Source organism: Anabrus simplex, chromosome 14 (assembly GCF_040414725.1).
Source record: "Anabrus simplex isolate iqAnaSimp1 chromosome 14, ASM4041472v1, whole genome shotgun sequence".
Lineage (NCBI taxonomy): Eukaryota > Metazoa > Arthropoda > Insecta > Orthoptera > Tettigoniidae > Anabrus > Anabrus simplex.
In genome coordinates, this window is record NC_090278.1 from 75,972,886 (window position 1) to 75,991,389 (window position 18,504).

The following is an 18,504-nucleotide window of genomic DNA, read 5'->3' on the forward strand; positions in this document are numbered from 1 at the left end:
ACATAGGACAAACATTACATGAACTTTCTAGAAAAAATATTTGTAACTTTGTATCATTCTCAATCACACCTCAAATTGGTACACTTTTTGCATATGAATTTGGAGTATAACAAATGAGACTTTCTAAAGAAATATAATTCAAACTGTGTTTCACAATCACACTACAAATCTGTGCACTTTGAAGAAACAGTCCAAACAGAAGAAATTTTCAGAGACTGGCCATTTGAACTTAGACTGTGGAGTTTTCTTTATGGCATATTGCCTTCCTGATTCCCGATGGATCTCCTCATAACACTTACTGCATCTCTGTCTTCCCTGCCGGCCTACATCCTCGAGTCAGTGGGGTAATACCTGTTTTTTGGTACTTGTGGGGGAATGTGAAGATTTTTTATACTGGTACCTGTCAACTGTTCAACAACGCCTCTTTGAATTGGGTAACAGATATACTCTCATTCCCAAGTTGATTGTAAAAATAGATGGCATTTACTATACTTGTGCCAATCAATATCTCTATAGCTATTTTTCTGTACCATTTTACTCCCTGTCTCAGGGAAGTAGCAAAGCTCTTTTCATGATCTGATAAATCAATGTATGGTATGCATTTGTTATACTCTATAACACTCCGTGGATTTTGCACTTCACCATCCCTCCTCTGAATAGTGACCATCTCATCAGTGTGTTTAGTTGTCAAAATTAACACGTCCCTTTTATCAAGCCATTTCTGAACTACACGACCAGTGTTACTTTCACGGGCTATTGTCTCTCTTCTTGCTAACTTCCTTTTAGTAACATCGGTTCGATTATACTTCCGATTAGATTTCAGTGTTCCAAAGATACGAGTTTTATTCTTTAGTAATTCACGAGCTAATGAGACAAGACTTATACCAGTGTGTCAGGAAGGTGAGAACTGTGCTAGGATACGTGGTGACACATTCGTCTCACGCTGCCACTGACACTACCTTCCAGTTGTATAGGCCGCGTGAGACCAATGTGTCACCACAATTTCAACACAATGTTATGACTACAATTTTGGCCCAAGATGACTAAAAGGCACATTTCTATAATAAGATGCACTATTTTTACTCTATAGTAAAATAAAAAATAAAAAAAGAATGGCCTGGATGGATTTTCTTTCTTTTTTTTTTTTTTTTTACTGCATATGTGGCACTTAAGGTGTTGATGTAAGAAGCCTGGCACAAGTAAGTGGAAACAATGCCAGGACTCAGCTAAGGGCCCCATGGTCGCCACCCCACGCTCCCAAGTTGAGAGCCCCTTGGGCCCCTTTTAGTCGCCTCTTACGACAGGCAGGGGATACTGTGGGTGTATTCATCTGCGTCCCCCACCCACAGGGGGTCATTTAACCTGTTGATGGTGTCACCAGTTAACATTTAACACTGAACATTTGACATGTTAAATATAATCAGTGGAGGCCAGCCTTTAAGCAGCCGTGTAAAGCCGCGTATACACTTGAGCAATCGTCCCGAATGAACATGCGTTTGCCCAGTTTTGCTCAGATGAGTACAGGGCGAACCGAATGGATCCGCATGCCTCAGCCCGATCCGAATGTTGTCAGTACCTCAAAGTGAGCACGTGCTCTGTTTGTGCTCAGTGTGGACGGTTAATGATGGGAGGGGTAGTCCGAACAGTATGAGCAGACTGCTTCCGCTATGCATATGCGATCTCGCTCGTGCAAATGAAGTGAATTGAAGGAAGTGTGTGAAAGATGATTTCAAGTTGAAATGTAATTATCCGAGGATAATTCTCTTATCCTCCTGGGGTACTAGGGTCTACCACAAGTATCCCATTCTGTGGAACCCCAAGGACGAGTTCTATTACAATACCTTAAAAAAGGACGATGCTTGGAGTGAAATTGCTGTCCTCATGCAATATTTCCAAAAGATGAGTGCCGCACGAAAATTAACATGTAAACACCTGCAGTTTAATCAATACTTAGTAAACACCTGCAGTTTAATCAATACTTAAAAGTATTTTTTCTCTGTATTTGCTATAAAAAATTATTCTTCATACACTATTTTTTAATTTAATTATTATTTTGCTCACCCTCACATAATCCTTTACGATGGCTTGACACACTTCATGTATGATTCTGCCAATGGCTTGTTTCGAAATTTTGAAGAGGTACTGCAAACTCGTGTAAGAGTCTTCTGTAGTCAGAAATCGCAATGTCACAGCTAGGCGTTCGTCGGCAGATATGACTTTCCTAAATGTATTGTCCTCTCTCTCAATCGTAGCCCCGATACTATGCAATATCCGTTCAATATCCTCGGATGACATTCTCGTAAAAATTTTAAAATTGCCATCTGTTTCATGTCCGATCGTTTTTAACAATTGAGCATTGCATCTCTCTTCATACAGTTTTCTTTGCCACCACCGCTTTCTCTGTTTTGTTTTCAAGGAATGCAATAAATACATATAACAATAACGGGCGACTATCAATTTTCGATTCACAATTGTAGCCTCAGATCAGGCAAAACACTACACTACACTTAAACACAGAGGGTATTCTCGGTCCGCACGAGGTCCGAACACAGTGGAAACTTGCTCAACAGATTGGCATGCGGGTCGTGCTTCGGCAATGCATGCTCATTTGGGGTGAATGCTCAAGTGTATACGCGGCTTAACATTCATTCTTCTGGAAAATGGCTGACCTACTAATGACTATTCGACCCAAACTTCTCCAATATTGATTCCTCAGTCCATAACCCATTTGAAATAAAGGTCTCAACTACTCTGGTATCAGCCTTCCTATTGCAAAACCAGGCATTCCTAATACCTGGCAATGTGCTTTTATCAGCCGGTAGGAAATATCACTGCACTAGTTCAGTGAGTGAATCAGCGCAGAAGTGACTAGTGGCGCTCTATTGCAGACAGGTACAAACTTATTTTACGAGTATCCTCGGAAACGGGACATGCGTTTTATGTGATCTCAAAATTGTTTTGTTAGTCCACAGTGAGCAAGAATTCAAATAATTCTGCATCATATAAACTTGCAGTGATCACTTACGCCGAAACATGCAGGCATAGGGCAGCGGGCCGCAAGTATGCAGTGTCCGAATGCAACGTGCACTACGGCGGTAACAGAGAAGTGCTCTTCTAGCGACTAACAAGTCTCGCTAAGTATTTCGCAAACCAAAAGGCGGCAAGTTTCCGAAAGTAGAGGAGGATGTGCTTTAATATACGTTCGAAATGCTGTATTTTAAAGAACGAGAAACAGCTGCTGCACATAGAATCGGTATCTCAGATTTGAAGGTTAACCAAGACTTTATTACTTTCGACGAAGAACAACATTATGCCAAAAAATGCCAAATGATTTCAATCAAAAAGGAATAGATTTTCATCGCTCTGTCATTGAGAAGCGTGAAGTGAAGGAATATTTGCTCTCCCAAACAGGAACTGCAGGTCAGACGCCATTCAGTTTCCATATACCACAAAGTGGAACAATCTATAAGAAGACAGCGAGTGTTATCGTACGCACTACTGGAAGCGAAAAACAAGGAACTGCAATGCTTGCTGTAACAGGTGATGGCAGAAAGCTTGCAACTTATATTGTTATAGAACGGAAAACAATGCCTGAAGTAAAATTTCTGCAAGGGATCCACATTCAGATCCAAGAAAAAAGGGTGGATGGACACGTCACTCGTACAGGATTGAATACAAACAGTTTGGGGAAATCTAGCAGGGTCCCTCCTTCAATGCCCAGCCCTCCGTGTCGGAGGTATGTCATGATTATGCACTTACATGAATTGTACTTTTATGAGTTCATGTTTATTTAACTACAGGTCGTACTGCCAGCACGTAACGGGAAGAATATTTTCCAGTGTCGATACTTCAAACCCACGTGTCCTACCTACCTGATGTATCCTTATTACTTATATAGTATCCTACCCTACCTGACTTTTCAGAACAAAAACCTCACATCAGATTTTTATGCCAAACGATGATAACCAAAGATGAGTTTAACAAATTGTGTATTATATTTGATGTATCTTTTAAATGTAAATGAATTGTAAATAAATTCTTTGAATAATTTACGCATCCAAAGTTCTCGCCTGTATTTTTCGTTTTAAAAAAACTGCGTTAATTATGTGAGAAAATACGGTAATAATGGCCTTGGTTAATGTGTTGCAGACATTTTGATTTGGTGTCATTTAGGCTGTCAGCGTGTAAATTTTGACATTCATCCTTACTATGCCAGATGACACAGAAACCAGAACACTGTTAGGCAAGTTATGGCAGTTTTAAATGATTCTGTTGCAAAACACCAAATGTGTCAACCAAAGAACTTTTACACAATGACGTAAGACATGGAGTGTCAAATGGACAACCCATGATCTTTCCAAATTTGACTACCTCTGCCAAACTTGAACCAGTGATCTTTGAACCCTCTCACTACTAGGTACTGATCCATGGAAGGAGAATGAAATCATTGAACTGACAATAGGACAGCGATCAAAGGGAAGTTCCCGCATATGACAAGAGCGGAGAAGGGAAGATAGGGAGTCTTGTATATTTTATTTTCTTCTGATATGTCCAATTGCAACAACTCAAACTGTTTCATTGCCTTTCATCTAGAAGTACAGTATAACCTTGATTATACATTCCTGGAAACTAAGTTTTGCCGGATTACCCGTTCAAATTACGTGGTACCATGAGCATTCCAATTGAATCAAGTTGTAAAAATCCCACATTATCCGCTCCTCGAAGAAACTATTTCCCGGATAAACAGTCCGGAAATTTCAGTCCCATCAATGCTAAATCCTTGATAAAGCATACTTCAAGAAACTATCTCACGAAAGGATGGCTATGGCATACTAATGGATCTTGGTGTTAAAGTCTCGTCATTGCGATAATTAGAGCTAATACAGTACTGTACTGGAAAAGCGATCGGCGGTGAACTTGCATAAGGGACCATCTTACCATCGCATTCGGGTCGTATTGTTTACAGAAACCTCGGAAATCATAAAGCAGAGAACTGCCAACACAATTAGGAGACACAGCGCATTTCGACAGCTCTACGTGAAAAAGGAAAGAGTTTCGTCAAATGTTTGTACTTGTTAAACGTCTACATTATGTTCAGGGTTAACATTTTCTTTCTTAAGGTTCCCCTTCCCCCCCCCGATTGCATCGCCGAACAGGTTTTCGGCACTTCCCTCAAGCACTGTATAGCCACTGGTCATTCAGGAAGGAATCAGAACTGCTGCTTCTAAACGCAAATTTAATATTTTAATATTATCGTATATGATTATGTTATAGAGACCAGAAGGGATGTTGCACTTTACATACATAAAGCCATGGAAAGTCTTGGGATTGACTGTTCCTGTTTTGGTCCTAAAACTGAATTTTACGTTTTTGCAAAAATGTCATAAAAACGAGTAGTTTTATTTCTGCACGTTACGTTTAAAAAGTTTATATCTTTTCCTACTCATACTCCAGCTGAGCACAAGGTCACAAATAACAGTAATTTCTCAAGTTTTGATATTTTTTCTCTTTCCACTTTGATTGTGATTAGTGATGAGCAGAATTGAATATAATGTAATGGAGAACTTTTGAGAATCTATACCTGCACTCAAAACCATATTCTCGAGTTCACTTACCTTAAAAAGTCGATGTAGACCTAATTTACGCAGTACAAGATTTCCAGAAATGAACCGGTGACCAAATGACAATGGAAGATAAAAAAAAGAAAGATTTTGCCATCATGTTGGGCGCTTTTGTATCTAATGTGCTTTATTTTATTAGATTAGAGAATTAAAAACTACTTGTGGTCAATCGTTTGGCTTCAATTTTTCGAAGAGGTTGCCTGATCAAAGGTTCAAGATTTTTAACTCTCGTACCAGTAATTAATGTCTGAAGCCGGTCTTGCGGTCCAATTCGCCTGCCTCTCACCCGACTCGGGTTTGATTCCCAACCACCAGGTTAGGCATTTTAACCTTGATATGAGGGCTGGTTCTAGGTCCGCTCAGCCTACGTGATTACATTCAATTGAGGAGCTATTGAATGCCGAGATGGTGACCTCAGTCTAAAGAGCCAGGAATAACGCTGAGATGATTCATCACAATGACCGTGCGTTACCTCGTAATCTGCAGTCCTTCGGGCTGAGCAGCAGTCGCTTTGTAGGCGAAGACCCATTGGGGCTGTAGTTTGATTTGCTTTAGGAGTGTCTGTAAGATTATAATTAAACATATTTCATTTTTGTGATGTTTAGACAAATTGTTGATGGTTTTAATTTATTCCCTGATTTTCCATTTTCCCGTGTTGTAGGTTTTTTCCCGGGTCCCTCCAAAAGTGGAGAATCGAGGTTTCACTGTACATCGCCATCGCGCCCTGCTAGCTTCCTGTTTTGGATATATAAACTTGAATCACTAATATATTAAAAGATAATTGATTTAGGATTGTTTTGTAAGTTTTTGCTGAAATTCACAGTTCACAGGCAACCCAAGCATACTGAAGCAGTTAGCAGCATTTCTCTTTTAAATCTAGAAGACACTGTATTTTTCAGCAAAACTGAACTGTAGATAAATTAGCCATTAAAACTGATAACATCTGTAGAACTATTCTCTGAAATGTAAAATCATCTAAGAGTGATGTAATTTTGTGATTAAGCATTCACAAAAGTCAGTACGATTCAATTAAAGAAAATATTTCTGAAATATTTCGACAATCATTTTATTTCACGAACTAAAAGAAAACCTCTGTACTAACTTCCAAATGGGAGTAAACCTAGCAAATGCATAAAGTTATGGAAAGAGTTAAACACACATGAAACTCACCTTAATTTCATCAAAACCCTCCGCTATCTTCGACATACTTGTGGCCACATCCCTGATAGATTCTAAAATGGCCTTGTTCTGCTGAACAAGAGTCTGCATGTGGGAGTCACGGCCGTGCATAATTTGCCGAATTTGAGCCTCAAGGCGCTCAGGACTGGGTCTAGCCTCCTATGGAAAAAAATAAAAAAATACAACATCAACACTTCAATATAAACAATATACAGCACACAAGACACTAGGAATGTTCTGCAATACATCAATGCAATACACCGAAACATTTGGTTCGACAAACCCATTTTTGTGAGGGATGGAAAGGTAAAACTCATCCAATAAGCAGCAGGGCCACAACCTTCACACCATTTGTTGCAGAGCAGTGCCACTGAAAGTGTATGGCAACATTGAAGCATCATGAAAAATTGGATACAAAGAAGACCAGGCACATCAGAGAAACATCTGAGGAAACTGAGGAGACTGTAACATATGTCCTTACAAATACTTAAAAGTTGTAATGACTTAAATCTAATGCCAACAAAACAGAAGATTGATTCCAGCCAGAAAGTAAAGTGGCTATCAAAGAATTACTGATGTATGCTTGAAATCTGTCACTGGGACACATGTAACTTGAGTAGTATCTAACAGTTACCTCGATGGAACACACTCAAATAGCACCTTCAAAATACAGCATCCTAAGGAACCTGGGGTTCAATGACAACCATCCTTCAGTGCACGACTCTAGGGCTCGTGTGTAACTGCAGAGTACTGTGTCCCCGTCTGGCTAAATAGCCCTCACACTCATTGATTATTTATAATCTTGACCATATTGGCCAGTGATGGGTCCATACTGACTTGATCACATCTGCCTAATCAATACTGTCTCAAATTAATTGTGTAAAAGATGTAATTCATTATACACCTAAGAACATCATCGCTATATTCCTATGTGATAAAAACATTATCTATCCTGATATGCTTTACTTTGTCCATTGTGGCAACCCGTAATTGCGGGAAGTCGTTTATTCGTTCAATGAATATATATATATAGAATATAGTCGAACGTGCCCTAACGGACACCTCCCTATACAGACAGTTTTCATCGGAACCGATTTTATTTTACACAAGACATGTGTTAAATTGGCCTCATTTAAGCGGACACCTCAAACTCCGGACAGTGGACATTGCCATTTGTCCTGTTCACTTGACTTAAGTGGACACTTTACACGTTGCAGGAAAATTTATTACGCTGGACCACATGTCATCCTTTCTTTTAAAAGGATTCTCAGACATAAGGAAATCCCTTTTGAATATTTGTACTATTTCGAGTGCGAGGGGAGAAAGTGTACATCAGAATGCAGTTCTACCTAGTGGTGTATAAGACCTATTCAGAAAATTCTAATTGCCCAGAAATACTGCCAGAGACTTGACTCACAAGTTACCTGGAAATTTTCTTCCCTTCTTGCATCATTCTATTCATAACTAATTGTCGCTGATAAGGTCGAGCTCAGGTAGTCAACTTGAGAAGTAAAAGACAGTAAAGGCGCTAATTACTGAGACAAATACCATAGCATTTCAGTTGTCTGTCAAACATGAGTAACAAGGGGCGATCGTGTTTAGATCTCGAGGCAAGAAGAAATATGATTATAGAAAGTGACAATGGACTTTCAGTGAGAAAGCTTGCCAAAAAATTCAACTGCAGGAAAACACTAACACTATTGTGAGAAATGGAACTGAAATTTTGAAGGAGTGAGCGGAAAATAGGAATCGAGGAGTGAAAAGAAAGTGGGAGTCAGTTTATTCAGAAGCGAACGTTGCCGTATATGAGTGGTTCAAGTGTGCGTGAGTGAAGAAACTTCGTGTGAGTGGACCAATGTTACAAGAAAAAGCTTGAGAAATCGCTAACAATCTGAAAGTTGAGAATTTTGTAGCTAGCAATGGTTGGTTAGATCGTTTCAGAAAACGTCATAACGTTAGTATCAAAACAGTCTTTGGAGAAGGTGGTGATGTGTCTGCGACTGAAGAAGTGGATTGGAAACATACGTTACGAGACATTTTGAATGTTGATGAAACTGGTCTGTTTATTAGGGCGATCCCAAAGAAGTTTCTAACTTTGCCGAATGAAAGTTGCAAGGGTCAAAAGAAAGAATCACCATCATGTTTTGTTGTAACGCTTTTGGTGAAGAGGAAAATCCTCTAATAATCAGTAAATCCTTAAGACCCAGGTGCTTTAAAAGCATGGACTTAAATTGTCTTGGTGTCGAATGGCATGCGAATAAAATGGCATGGATGACGTCAGCAATACTCAAGAATTGGCTCCTAGCTTTGGATTCCAAGATGACGGCCAAGAACCGTAACGTGATCTTACTGCTAGATAATGCTTCATGTCATCCAGAAATACGGCTTTCAAATGTAAAACTCTTGTTCCTTCCACCCAATACCACTTGTCTTCAGCCATTGCAGCAAGGAATCATTCAAGCATTCAAATTAGACTAACGTAAGAGGGTTTTACGGTCGTTACTGGCACACATGGATGAAGCATACTCAGCTTTTGATTTGATAAAGATCAATGTTGGCGATGCAGTTTCGTGGACAGAGGCAGCCTGGGATGCAGTCAGCGAAACCACAATCAGGAAATGCTTTGCAAAATGTGGCATCACTAATTCTACTATTGAAGAACAAGCAGAGGTAAAGGTTCGAAATGAATATGATGAACTTGAGACTTTAGCAACGACAGCTGGACTAACGTATGATATTGAAGCCGAAGAAGAGAATATTCCTTGCTGTGACGATCTCAAGAGCAAGTGGCAGTCCCGACCCCAGGACACACTTTACGGTAAGCTTTCTGTGTTATCAAGTTATACAGTAATTGCGTGTTGCATATATCGTAAGGTCCACGCCTGCACCTCAACTCCTCATTCATCATCATCTTTAATACTTTTAAGCTAAATTTTTAACTTTAATTTACTGCACTTCGTAAATATTTCTAGCTATCCATAGCAGCCTTCATTAGTCATACAAAAGGACCATTATGAATAAAAACATCATTTTAACAGAGCCCGAATCAGGAACAAAAAGTGACAATGACGATGAGATGGAAGAAGAACAAGAAGTTCTGTCAATGAAGCAGGGACTAAATATGCTTAAACAGATAAAAAGAATGTGTGCGTCACGCTGGACCGCGAGTACGGCGAGAACACTATGGAACCATTTAACAGACTTTATTCTGTTTTTGAGAATATTGCAGTTAAGAGTGGTAAATTTACACAGGCGAAGCTTTACGATTACTTCATGAAGCTGCAATGTTTGTAAATATCAAATCACTTATAATTAAGAAATACCAACACAGAAATGTCACAGAAAATTAAAAATAGATATATATGCTTATATTTAAGGTGGATGTTCTTTGCTGTTAACATGTCCAATTATTTTTACAAACTTGTTTTAGGGGACACCTCTTGTAACGGACATTTTTCCTCGGAACCAACGGTGTCTGCAGAAGGGAGGTTCGACTGTATATGGAATCTCTTCTTCAGATACACAGGTAAAATCACATATGTCAAGGCTTTATAGGAAAAGGAGGGGCTTTTAAAAGTTAAGATTGTAAAGATGTATAATAATGAAAGCAAGTAAGCGGTACTATGCTCCCCTCCATACATTTCCCCCTCCCAATCCAAGTCCACTTTACTCATAGATCCACTCAGTTGATTCACTATCCCACTGTGTTGTGTGGAATGTACCTAACCCAACGGCTGCCAAGATCCGATGTAAGCTGATGATCTGTGAATCATAAAACTGCCGTGATCCGATAAGATCCAATGCTGTAAAGGCCGCTTTTCAAATGCCATTGTTCAGGTTTAATGCTACAGATGACTCGCATATGCATGTTGGTGGATCCATGTAATTTCTAACTACAAGATAACATTCTTATTTTCTATTTCTCCGAGTGGTTGGCACGTGCTGGCCATGTCATGTGCATGACGAACATTACGTGGCAAGTTTGACGCGAGGTATTGCTTTTATCATATTTTTGCGTATTATACTGCAAAGTCTTAAAAATATATTCAAGCTATGTTGTTAGGAAGTCATGATCATTTCCCCAACTCCAGTTTCCCGGGTGGGTGTACAAGCGCTCGGCATCTCCTCCTGTCTTCATACATCTTCCGTTCCAGTACATCCTCCCATTTGTGTCCTCTCTCCTCCACATCTGATCTTGCAATCTATCCAGCATTTTCTTGATCTTCCCTGCGGTCGTCTTCCTATGAAATAAAGGTCAAAATATTTTCTGGCAGGTCTTTCCCTGTTCATTCTCATTATGTGCCCATACCACTGAAGTGTTTCTTTGTGACACTGGTAATAGAAACCTTGATACCAGCTACTTCCCTATTCACTTCATTTCTAATCTTGTCCTTTCTGGTAGTTCAGTTCATGGTTCTAATGAATCTCATTTCAGTTGCTTGGATTCTACTGAAGTCTTTGTATAGTAGGGTACAAGTCTCTCAACCGTATGTGAGCATTGGTACGAAGTAAGTGTGGTACATGATTGTTCTTGCTTTTTGTGGTAATTTGCAGTCCCAGAGAAAATTTCTGACTTACTGTAGAAGTTTGATGCTTTCTGTGTCCTGCTGAGTATTTCCTGCCTAGCAAGGTTGTCTTTCGAGATTGTGCTTCCGAGGTACTTGAAGAGGGAAACTAATTCGATTTTCCTCCTCCCAGAAATAAATACAGGGAGAATATCTTAAGTGTTCCGACTTCTTCTCGCATGCCGTGGGAAGTCCCGAGCGAGCGCCGTATGGCTTCTGTCAACACGGCGAGATAAGAAGTGTTCACTGCAATGCGCAGCTGTTTAGCACTCTGTCCCTCAGTTAGTTAGAAAATATTGGACTTTTAAGGTGTGTTGTGAGGTTATTATCACGATGCTTAAATACACTATAGTATAGAGCAAAGAATATTTTTGGTCGAGTGTTATTTGCACAAGAAGAAGAAACCAGTTAAAAGGTGCCTTCGAAAATTCTGTAGACAATTTCTCGGTGCGACAGTACCATCAAAACGTTACGTGCATCAGCTCGTTTACAAGTGGCGTAGTACTGGTTCCGTAAGCAATAAGAAAAAGAAGCGAAGGAGAACAAGCTTTCACACAAGAGAGGTTAGAAGATATACAGGCAAGACTCCAGGTCAGTCCACATAAGTCGCTTCGGAGATTAGCTCAGGAAAGTGGTATTTCACCTTCTTCAGCACGTAATTCAACAAAATTGTTACGTTTACGATCTTATCGGACTCCTTCAGTCCATAACATACTGCCTACAGATTTCAATGCAAAAATACGATTTTGCAATTGGCTAATAAATAGTGTCCACGACGGTGTTGTGGATCCGAACTTTCTTTTTATGAGCGACGAAGCCTGGTTTCATTTGAGTGGATATGTCAATTCACAGAACAATAGAATCTGGGATACAGACAACCCGCACATTTTACAGCCAAGACCTCTGCACGATGTGAAGGTGGGTGTATGGTGCGCAATCAGTACCCGACGAATTATCGGTCCGATATTTTTTCAGGACACGATTAACTTACTTCTGACCGTTATATTCACAACATTCTGGAACCATTTTTTGCTGAACTGAATGAAGAAGAGAAAAGGTACGGCTATTTCCGGCAGGATAGTGCAACGGCCCATGCGGCGCGTAGCTCTATGCGACGGTTACGGGAAATGTTCGATGATGGATCAGGTTATCAGTAAAGGCTTATGGCCCCCTCGTTCGCCTGATTTAAGCACATGTGATTTTTATCTATGGGGAAATCTTAAAGGTAAGGTTTACGGGAATAATCCTCGAACTACAGAATAATTAAAAACTGAAATTAGGAACATTGTGCGTTCTATCGGTGTCCATGAACTACAAACTGTGTTTCGAAATCTCATTACAAGATGTGAAGCTTGCACTGCAGCTGAAGGAGATCACTTTCAACATTGTCTGTAAATATTGGCGAGTTCAGTTTAATTTCCTAGTTGATTTATTTATTTATTTGTATACATATTTATTTATTACTGACGAATTCAGTTTAATTTCCTAGTTGACTTATTTGTTTACTCATTTACTTATTTGTCCAGAGCATCTATGTAGCCGGCGAGTTAAGTTTCGTTTAGTTTCTAGAGGCGTAATCATACCGCTTCTTTGAGCCGACTATGCCTGCTTGTCATGGCGGGCACTGCGCTTGCTGTCTCCGCTTCCCAGCGCGCCTAATCCTCGGCACTCCGCGCTGTATTTTCAAATTAATCACCCTGTATGACCTTGTTCCTTCCCTGTTAATGGCCATTTCCACTGTCTTTGTTTTGCTCGTCTTCAGTCCAAAATTTTTGAATGTATTATTCCATTCATTAAGTTTCTTGTGAACTTTAGCTTCTGTCTCTCCCCATCTGTGTTGTTAGGAAGTGACAGTGATATATCTTCTACTGATGAAAACAGTTAAACAGACAATAACAGTCCATGTGACATTAGGCTCAATGGTGTTATCCCTCCTCAAATTAGTATTACTACTACTACTACTACTACTACTACTGTTGAAAGTAAAGATGACAATGACAACCAGCAAAATACAAATCACCATGACGAACCTAACCTCAATTTTCAATTTCAAAAACTAAAATTATTTGAAAATTTTTGAAGAGAGATTTACAACATTTAACATTAAAAGACAACACCGTTTATTGATTCTAATAATAACATTAACATGTTAAATAATTATTACTATGCCAAATACTAATTCAAATTTGTAAAATTACAGAAAGTGGAAATTAATAATTTATTAATTTTTTCAACATGAAGACATAAGCGCCAACAAACTAAATCACAGGAGACATACAAGGATATACCATGAATCATCGAAAAAAATTCGTCTATATACCTTCAAAACTGAGGCGAGTACAAAATTTTCAATTAGATATTACATTTTTCTTTACTTGAAGTTGGCAGTTTTAGCAGTACTATAGTATTTTTAGCTTGGGAGGGAAAGGATTAACTCCATTGCCTTCATATCATTGGTAAGTCTAAAATTCTTATTTTCACGCACGAGTTCCCATTACACTTCAAGCATTCACACCCAGATATCTTTTTTCATTCTTCTTACAGAAGATGATTGGTTTTATTCATCCTGGCAGAATAACCCTCGACTTACCAGTCTTCAATTGGGGACGTATTGACAATAGCCTACTTTTCCAGCTTACTAGATCTGAGATCTGGACAAGTGTGTTTTCGCTACAAGGAGGACACATGACACCACACAATAACTGCAGAATTATCAAGTAACAACGTAGATTTTATATGAACACCACAAGATTGAAAACATCATCCAAGACATTACAATCCAATTTGTGTTGTTATACATAGGAGTTCAGAAGGTGAATATTGTACTGTTCAATTTTTTTAAGCTTCTTATATTGAAATATTGGATACACAATATGAAGACTGAAGATTATTATGAATGTTAAAATTTGTTCTCAGCTCCTGTTTCCATTGCGTCCTTTCCCCACACTGAGCAGCTATCATATTGAATGTTCTTTTATTTTTATTTTCAAGCACATCTTGACCTATGTGAAGAATAAAACAAAAGTCTGATAAACTCCACAAAACTGAGACACAAAGAGCAAAAATGTTTACACATACGGAGAAAGATGAGGAAGAGGAGCACATGCAGGAAAGAAAAAAAAGAAAGAAAGAAAAGGAAAAAAAATCAAATATCCCTATGGGAAAATCAAATGATCATAAATATGTCCGATAAGTGTCAGTTTCTAGGTAACACTGTCTGACCATCCATCCATACCTTACAACACAGCATGGACGGTTGTTATGTTATACTTTGATCACTCATTTTGTTACACGACACTATAATATTACACAAATTTTCTGACGACCACCAGTTTTAAGACATATTTACTGTATTTTTTCGCAAAATTTCCCGTGTATGAATTTTAGAAAAATTTGATAACAACCATAATCACATATTCCCCCCCTCCCCCCTTGTTTTATCTACGGTTTCCACTAGTCACTAACCACAGACTTATCTTGATTTATTGATTCGTGCCAATGTATGGAAAACTGGAACTAGTTTGAAAATTCCACTTCATGTTTCCCATGGTAGGAGAGGAGGAAATGACTGTTTACTAAAAATTCCAGTGCCTGGGGCCAGAACATACCCATCACTGCTAGCCACAACTCGGCCGTGTTATCAGCTGTGACTCGCACACATACAGTAATCTTCTTCAACGGTGTTCTTACGTGTGAATTGTAGTGCTAAGTTTTTGTAAGTGATGTGACGGGAAAGAGTGGTGGTGGTGATTATTGTTTTAAGAGGAAGTACAACTAGGCAACCATCTATATATATGAAATAAGAGTTTTGTCTGTACATTGCTCAGAATTTGAAATGAATGGTATTTCTGTATCTGTCATGTCCACAGTAACAATGAAATGCATTTTTACTTTTCCGTAATATCTGTCTGTCTATCAGTCTGTATGTATGTATGTATGTACACGCATCACGAGAAAACGGCTGAAGAGAATTTAGTGAAAATCTGAACGTAAAGTCGGGCGATGAACCACTACAATCTAGGCTATAAATTATTTTATTCACGCTAAGTGAAATAGTAGTTTAGGGGAATGCCTGAAATGTAATTCTCAAATAAGTTATTTATTTCTCAAATAAGGTTCTCAAGGGATACCTGGTAGGAAGGTATCGATAAATACTACATAACATAATTTTAGTTAATACCAATATAATGGTCCGTTATTGGACATTATAAATTTTCCAGCTAACTCATTCTTGGTTGCCAGGCAGGCATCTATTTTTGGAAATGAGACATAGCTCTCATAGTGCATTGGCACTGCTGGTGGCTTCAAATAGCCTATGCAGTGGCCTCCACGGTATGCACTAGCCTTGCGTCTTGGGTGGTGTGCTAAGTCCCAACTGACGAGCCTAACTTAGCACATGAGGGCGAAACGCAGGCAACCAAGAAAGAGTTAGCTGGAAAATTTATAATGTCCAATAACGGACCATTATATTGGTATTATAAATTTATTCATTCAGGACAAATATTTTAGGTTCCCTATGGGAATCAACATCTACATTATATAATCTTAGTTATGTCGTAATTTAGTAGTAGTTATGTAGGAAGTTATTAAATATCCGATCACTTGTCTTATACATTGTTACCGTACCGCATATAATCACAGAGATATTTAATGAATTTATATTTTTGTTACTAAGTCATATCAGCGCCGAGTCACGAGAAAATGGGTAAACAGAATTTAGTGAAAATAGGTATGTAAAGTCTGAGAATAAATAACTACAGTCTATGATATAAATAATTTTCTTGGACGCCCTAAATGTGAAGGACTGCAATATAGAAAGGTCAAACTTTATCAACAATAACATTACATTGACCATTGTTTGTTGTGATGTGCTTTTTGTCTTCTGTTTCCACTCATCCCTGCTAGATAGGATTACTACAGCGCACCGAGGTTTTAAAAATTTGATTTACGTCGCACCGACACAGGTAGGTCCTATGGCGACGATGGGAAAGGAATAGGGGTGTGAAGGAAGCGGCCTAGGCTTTAATTAAGGTACAGTCTGGTGTGACTGGTGAGAAATGGGAAACCACGGAATACCACCTTCAGGGATGCCAGCAGTGGGGTTCGAATCCACTAACTCCTGGATGCAAGCTCACAGCTGCGCGCCTCTTACCACTCGGCCAACTCGCCTGGTGCAACAGCCTGCCTGTATATTGGCGGGAAGTAGCTGGGGTGTAAGATAACTTTCTTCTTTAGGATGCAATTCCTCTAGTTCATACATTTTCTGATATATCTGGTACGTAATACACTGGTTCATCATAGCATTCGAGCTATTCAATCCCTAATCTGAGGCACTGGTTGGAATGAGTAGTGTGAATATTTAACGGAATAATGACAGAGGAGTGTTCACGGCAGTCTGCGACCTGGTTATTCCAGCTCTGGAACTTTGGACTCTTAAGATCGGCACCGTAGTACTGTTCGTTGAAAGTGAGAAAGTGTGCAGTTTTTCATTTGATCGAGTATTTTATATGATAACATTGCTTTCAATCGCTACATTGCTACTGACGTTTTTGTAATGACCCATGTTGAATTCAGTTAGGAAAACCACTAAGCCAGTCTTCCTGAGAATCCCGTAGCGAAGCACGGGTACATCAGCTAGTCCTCTACATAACACTAATCAGAGGGAAAAAGTGGAAGGGATCCGACACTTCGAAAAATGAAGGTATCGGCCAAAGGAAGACAAGGGCCACGAAGGGCGTGAAAATTAGACTCCCTAGCCCTCGCAAAGCTAATAGCGTCGGGGTCAGAAAAGAACACGAGTTGACCAAGGAAGGTCGGATAGGATAGGTGAAAGTGAGGAGCCTGGCACGAGTAAGTGGAAGCAATGCCAGGACTCAGCTAAGGGCCCCGCAGTCGCCAACCCACGCTCCACAATTCAGAGCCCCTGGGGACCCTTTTAGTCACCCCTTACGACAGGCAGGGGATACCGTGGGTGTTATTCTACCGCCCCCACCCACGAGGGATGACAGGAAAGAAAAACAGTAGTTTAAATTAAATTTAAACAGGCAGTAACAGAATTTGCTGAAAATAATGGCAATCGTGCTGCATCTTGTGAATTTCCCGTAGCACAATCACACTGGGAAGATAAAGAAACCTTCACTAGAATTAATATGCAAGGGGATTCTTCATGCGTGGGAACTGATTTCACAAAACACTGTTGTGAAAAGTTTCAAGAAAACTGGCAATTCCAAAGAACTAGATGGAACTGAAGATGACTGCATCTGGGAGATGGAAAAGAATGGGAGCGATTCATTGCAGACGACTGTGGAAGAAAGCGACAAAGAATGACATGGTGTATCTCTTTCAAGCAAAATACACATCAGCATAGGTAATTTCACAGATTTTACCGATACAGTATTCTAATTTATTTCATGTATCTAGCTCCTATCTTCAGCAAATTTCCCCGTGACATTTCCGTATAATTATTGCTTTCGATTTTTTTCAAAACAAATTGTGTTCTACATATTTTCAATTATTTTGTACTAATTTAAGCCTAAATAAATTTCGTAACTTAAGGTAAATATGTTTGATTTTTTCATTTCCAATTTAGATTTGCATAATTTTCCCTCTCAGTTTTTAACGTTACAAAAAGTAAAGGGGGGGAAATACGCGAGTAAATACTGTATGTCAAAATAATAGTCGAACTGGATTGTATTCAGGTTGACAGTATGTAATAAAGTTAAGCTGGATCATCGTTCACAAATATAGACAAAGAAGAAGGGTTGAGAAACTTACTGTTCTACGAGTTAAGTCTTGAGCTGGAGAATCCCACTCAGGCCGGTTCGAACTACGGTAAGGTGTACCATTCATTCGAGTGCCATTAAGAAGTTTTGGAGTCATATGCATGTATGAGGAATGGTTGATATAGCCAGAGAAGGAATTGATGTTTTCTCCACCAGAATGTTCGGAACATACACTGCCGTCAGAGAGAACATCCAAGTCATTGCGGTTCACTGTAAAAAAAAAAAAAAAAAAATAATGGACAATGACAGTTAGAACCAAACAGGAAAACTGAGGACTGCACCCAGCCATATATAGCAACATTCTTTTCTAATATCAATCATTTTATAACTCCCTCCAAAAAGGTCGTCTGAGAGTTT

General features: G+C 39.2%; 1 protein-coding gene across 1 annotated transcript in view; it reads right to left on the reverse strand.

Annotated features, from left to right (window-relative positions):
- Nup358 (Nucleoporin 358kD) overlaps positions 1-18,504 on the reverse strand; it is a 343,965-nt gene that overhangs the window by 161,117 nt on the left and 164,344 nt on the right. Inside the window, exons 15-16 of the mRNA XM_067157834.2 lie at positions 18,140-18,357; positions 6,792-6,959 (exon numbers count right to left, since the gene is read on the reverse strand). Coding sequence (XP_067013935.2) covers positions 6,792-6,959; positions 18,140-18,357 — 386 coding nt within the window. The remainder of the gene's footprint in view (positions 1-6,791; positions 6,960-18,139; positions 18,358-18,504) is intronic.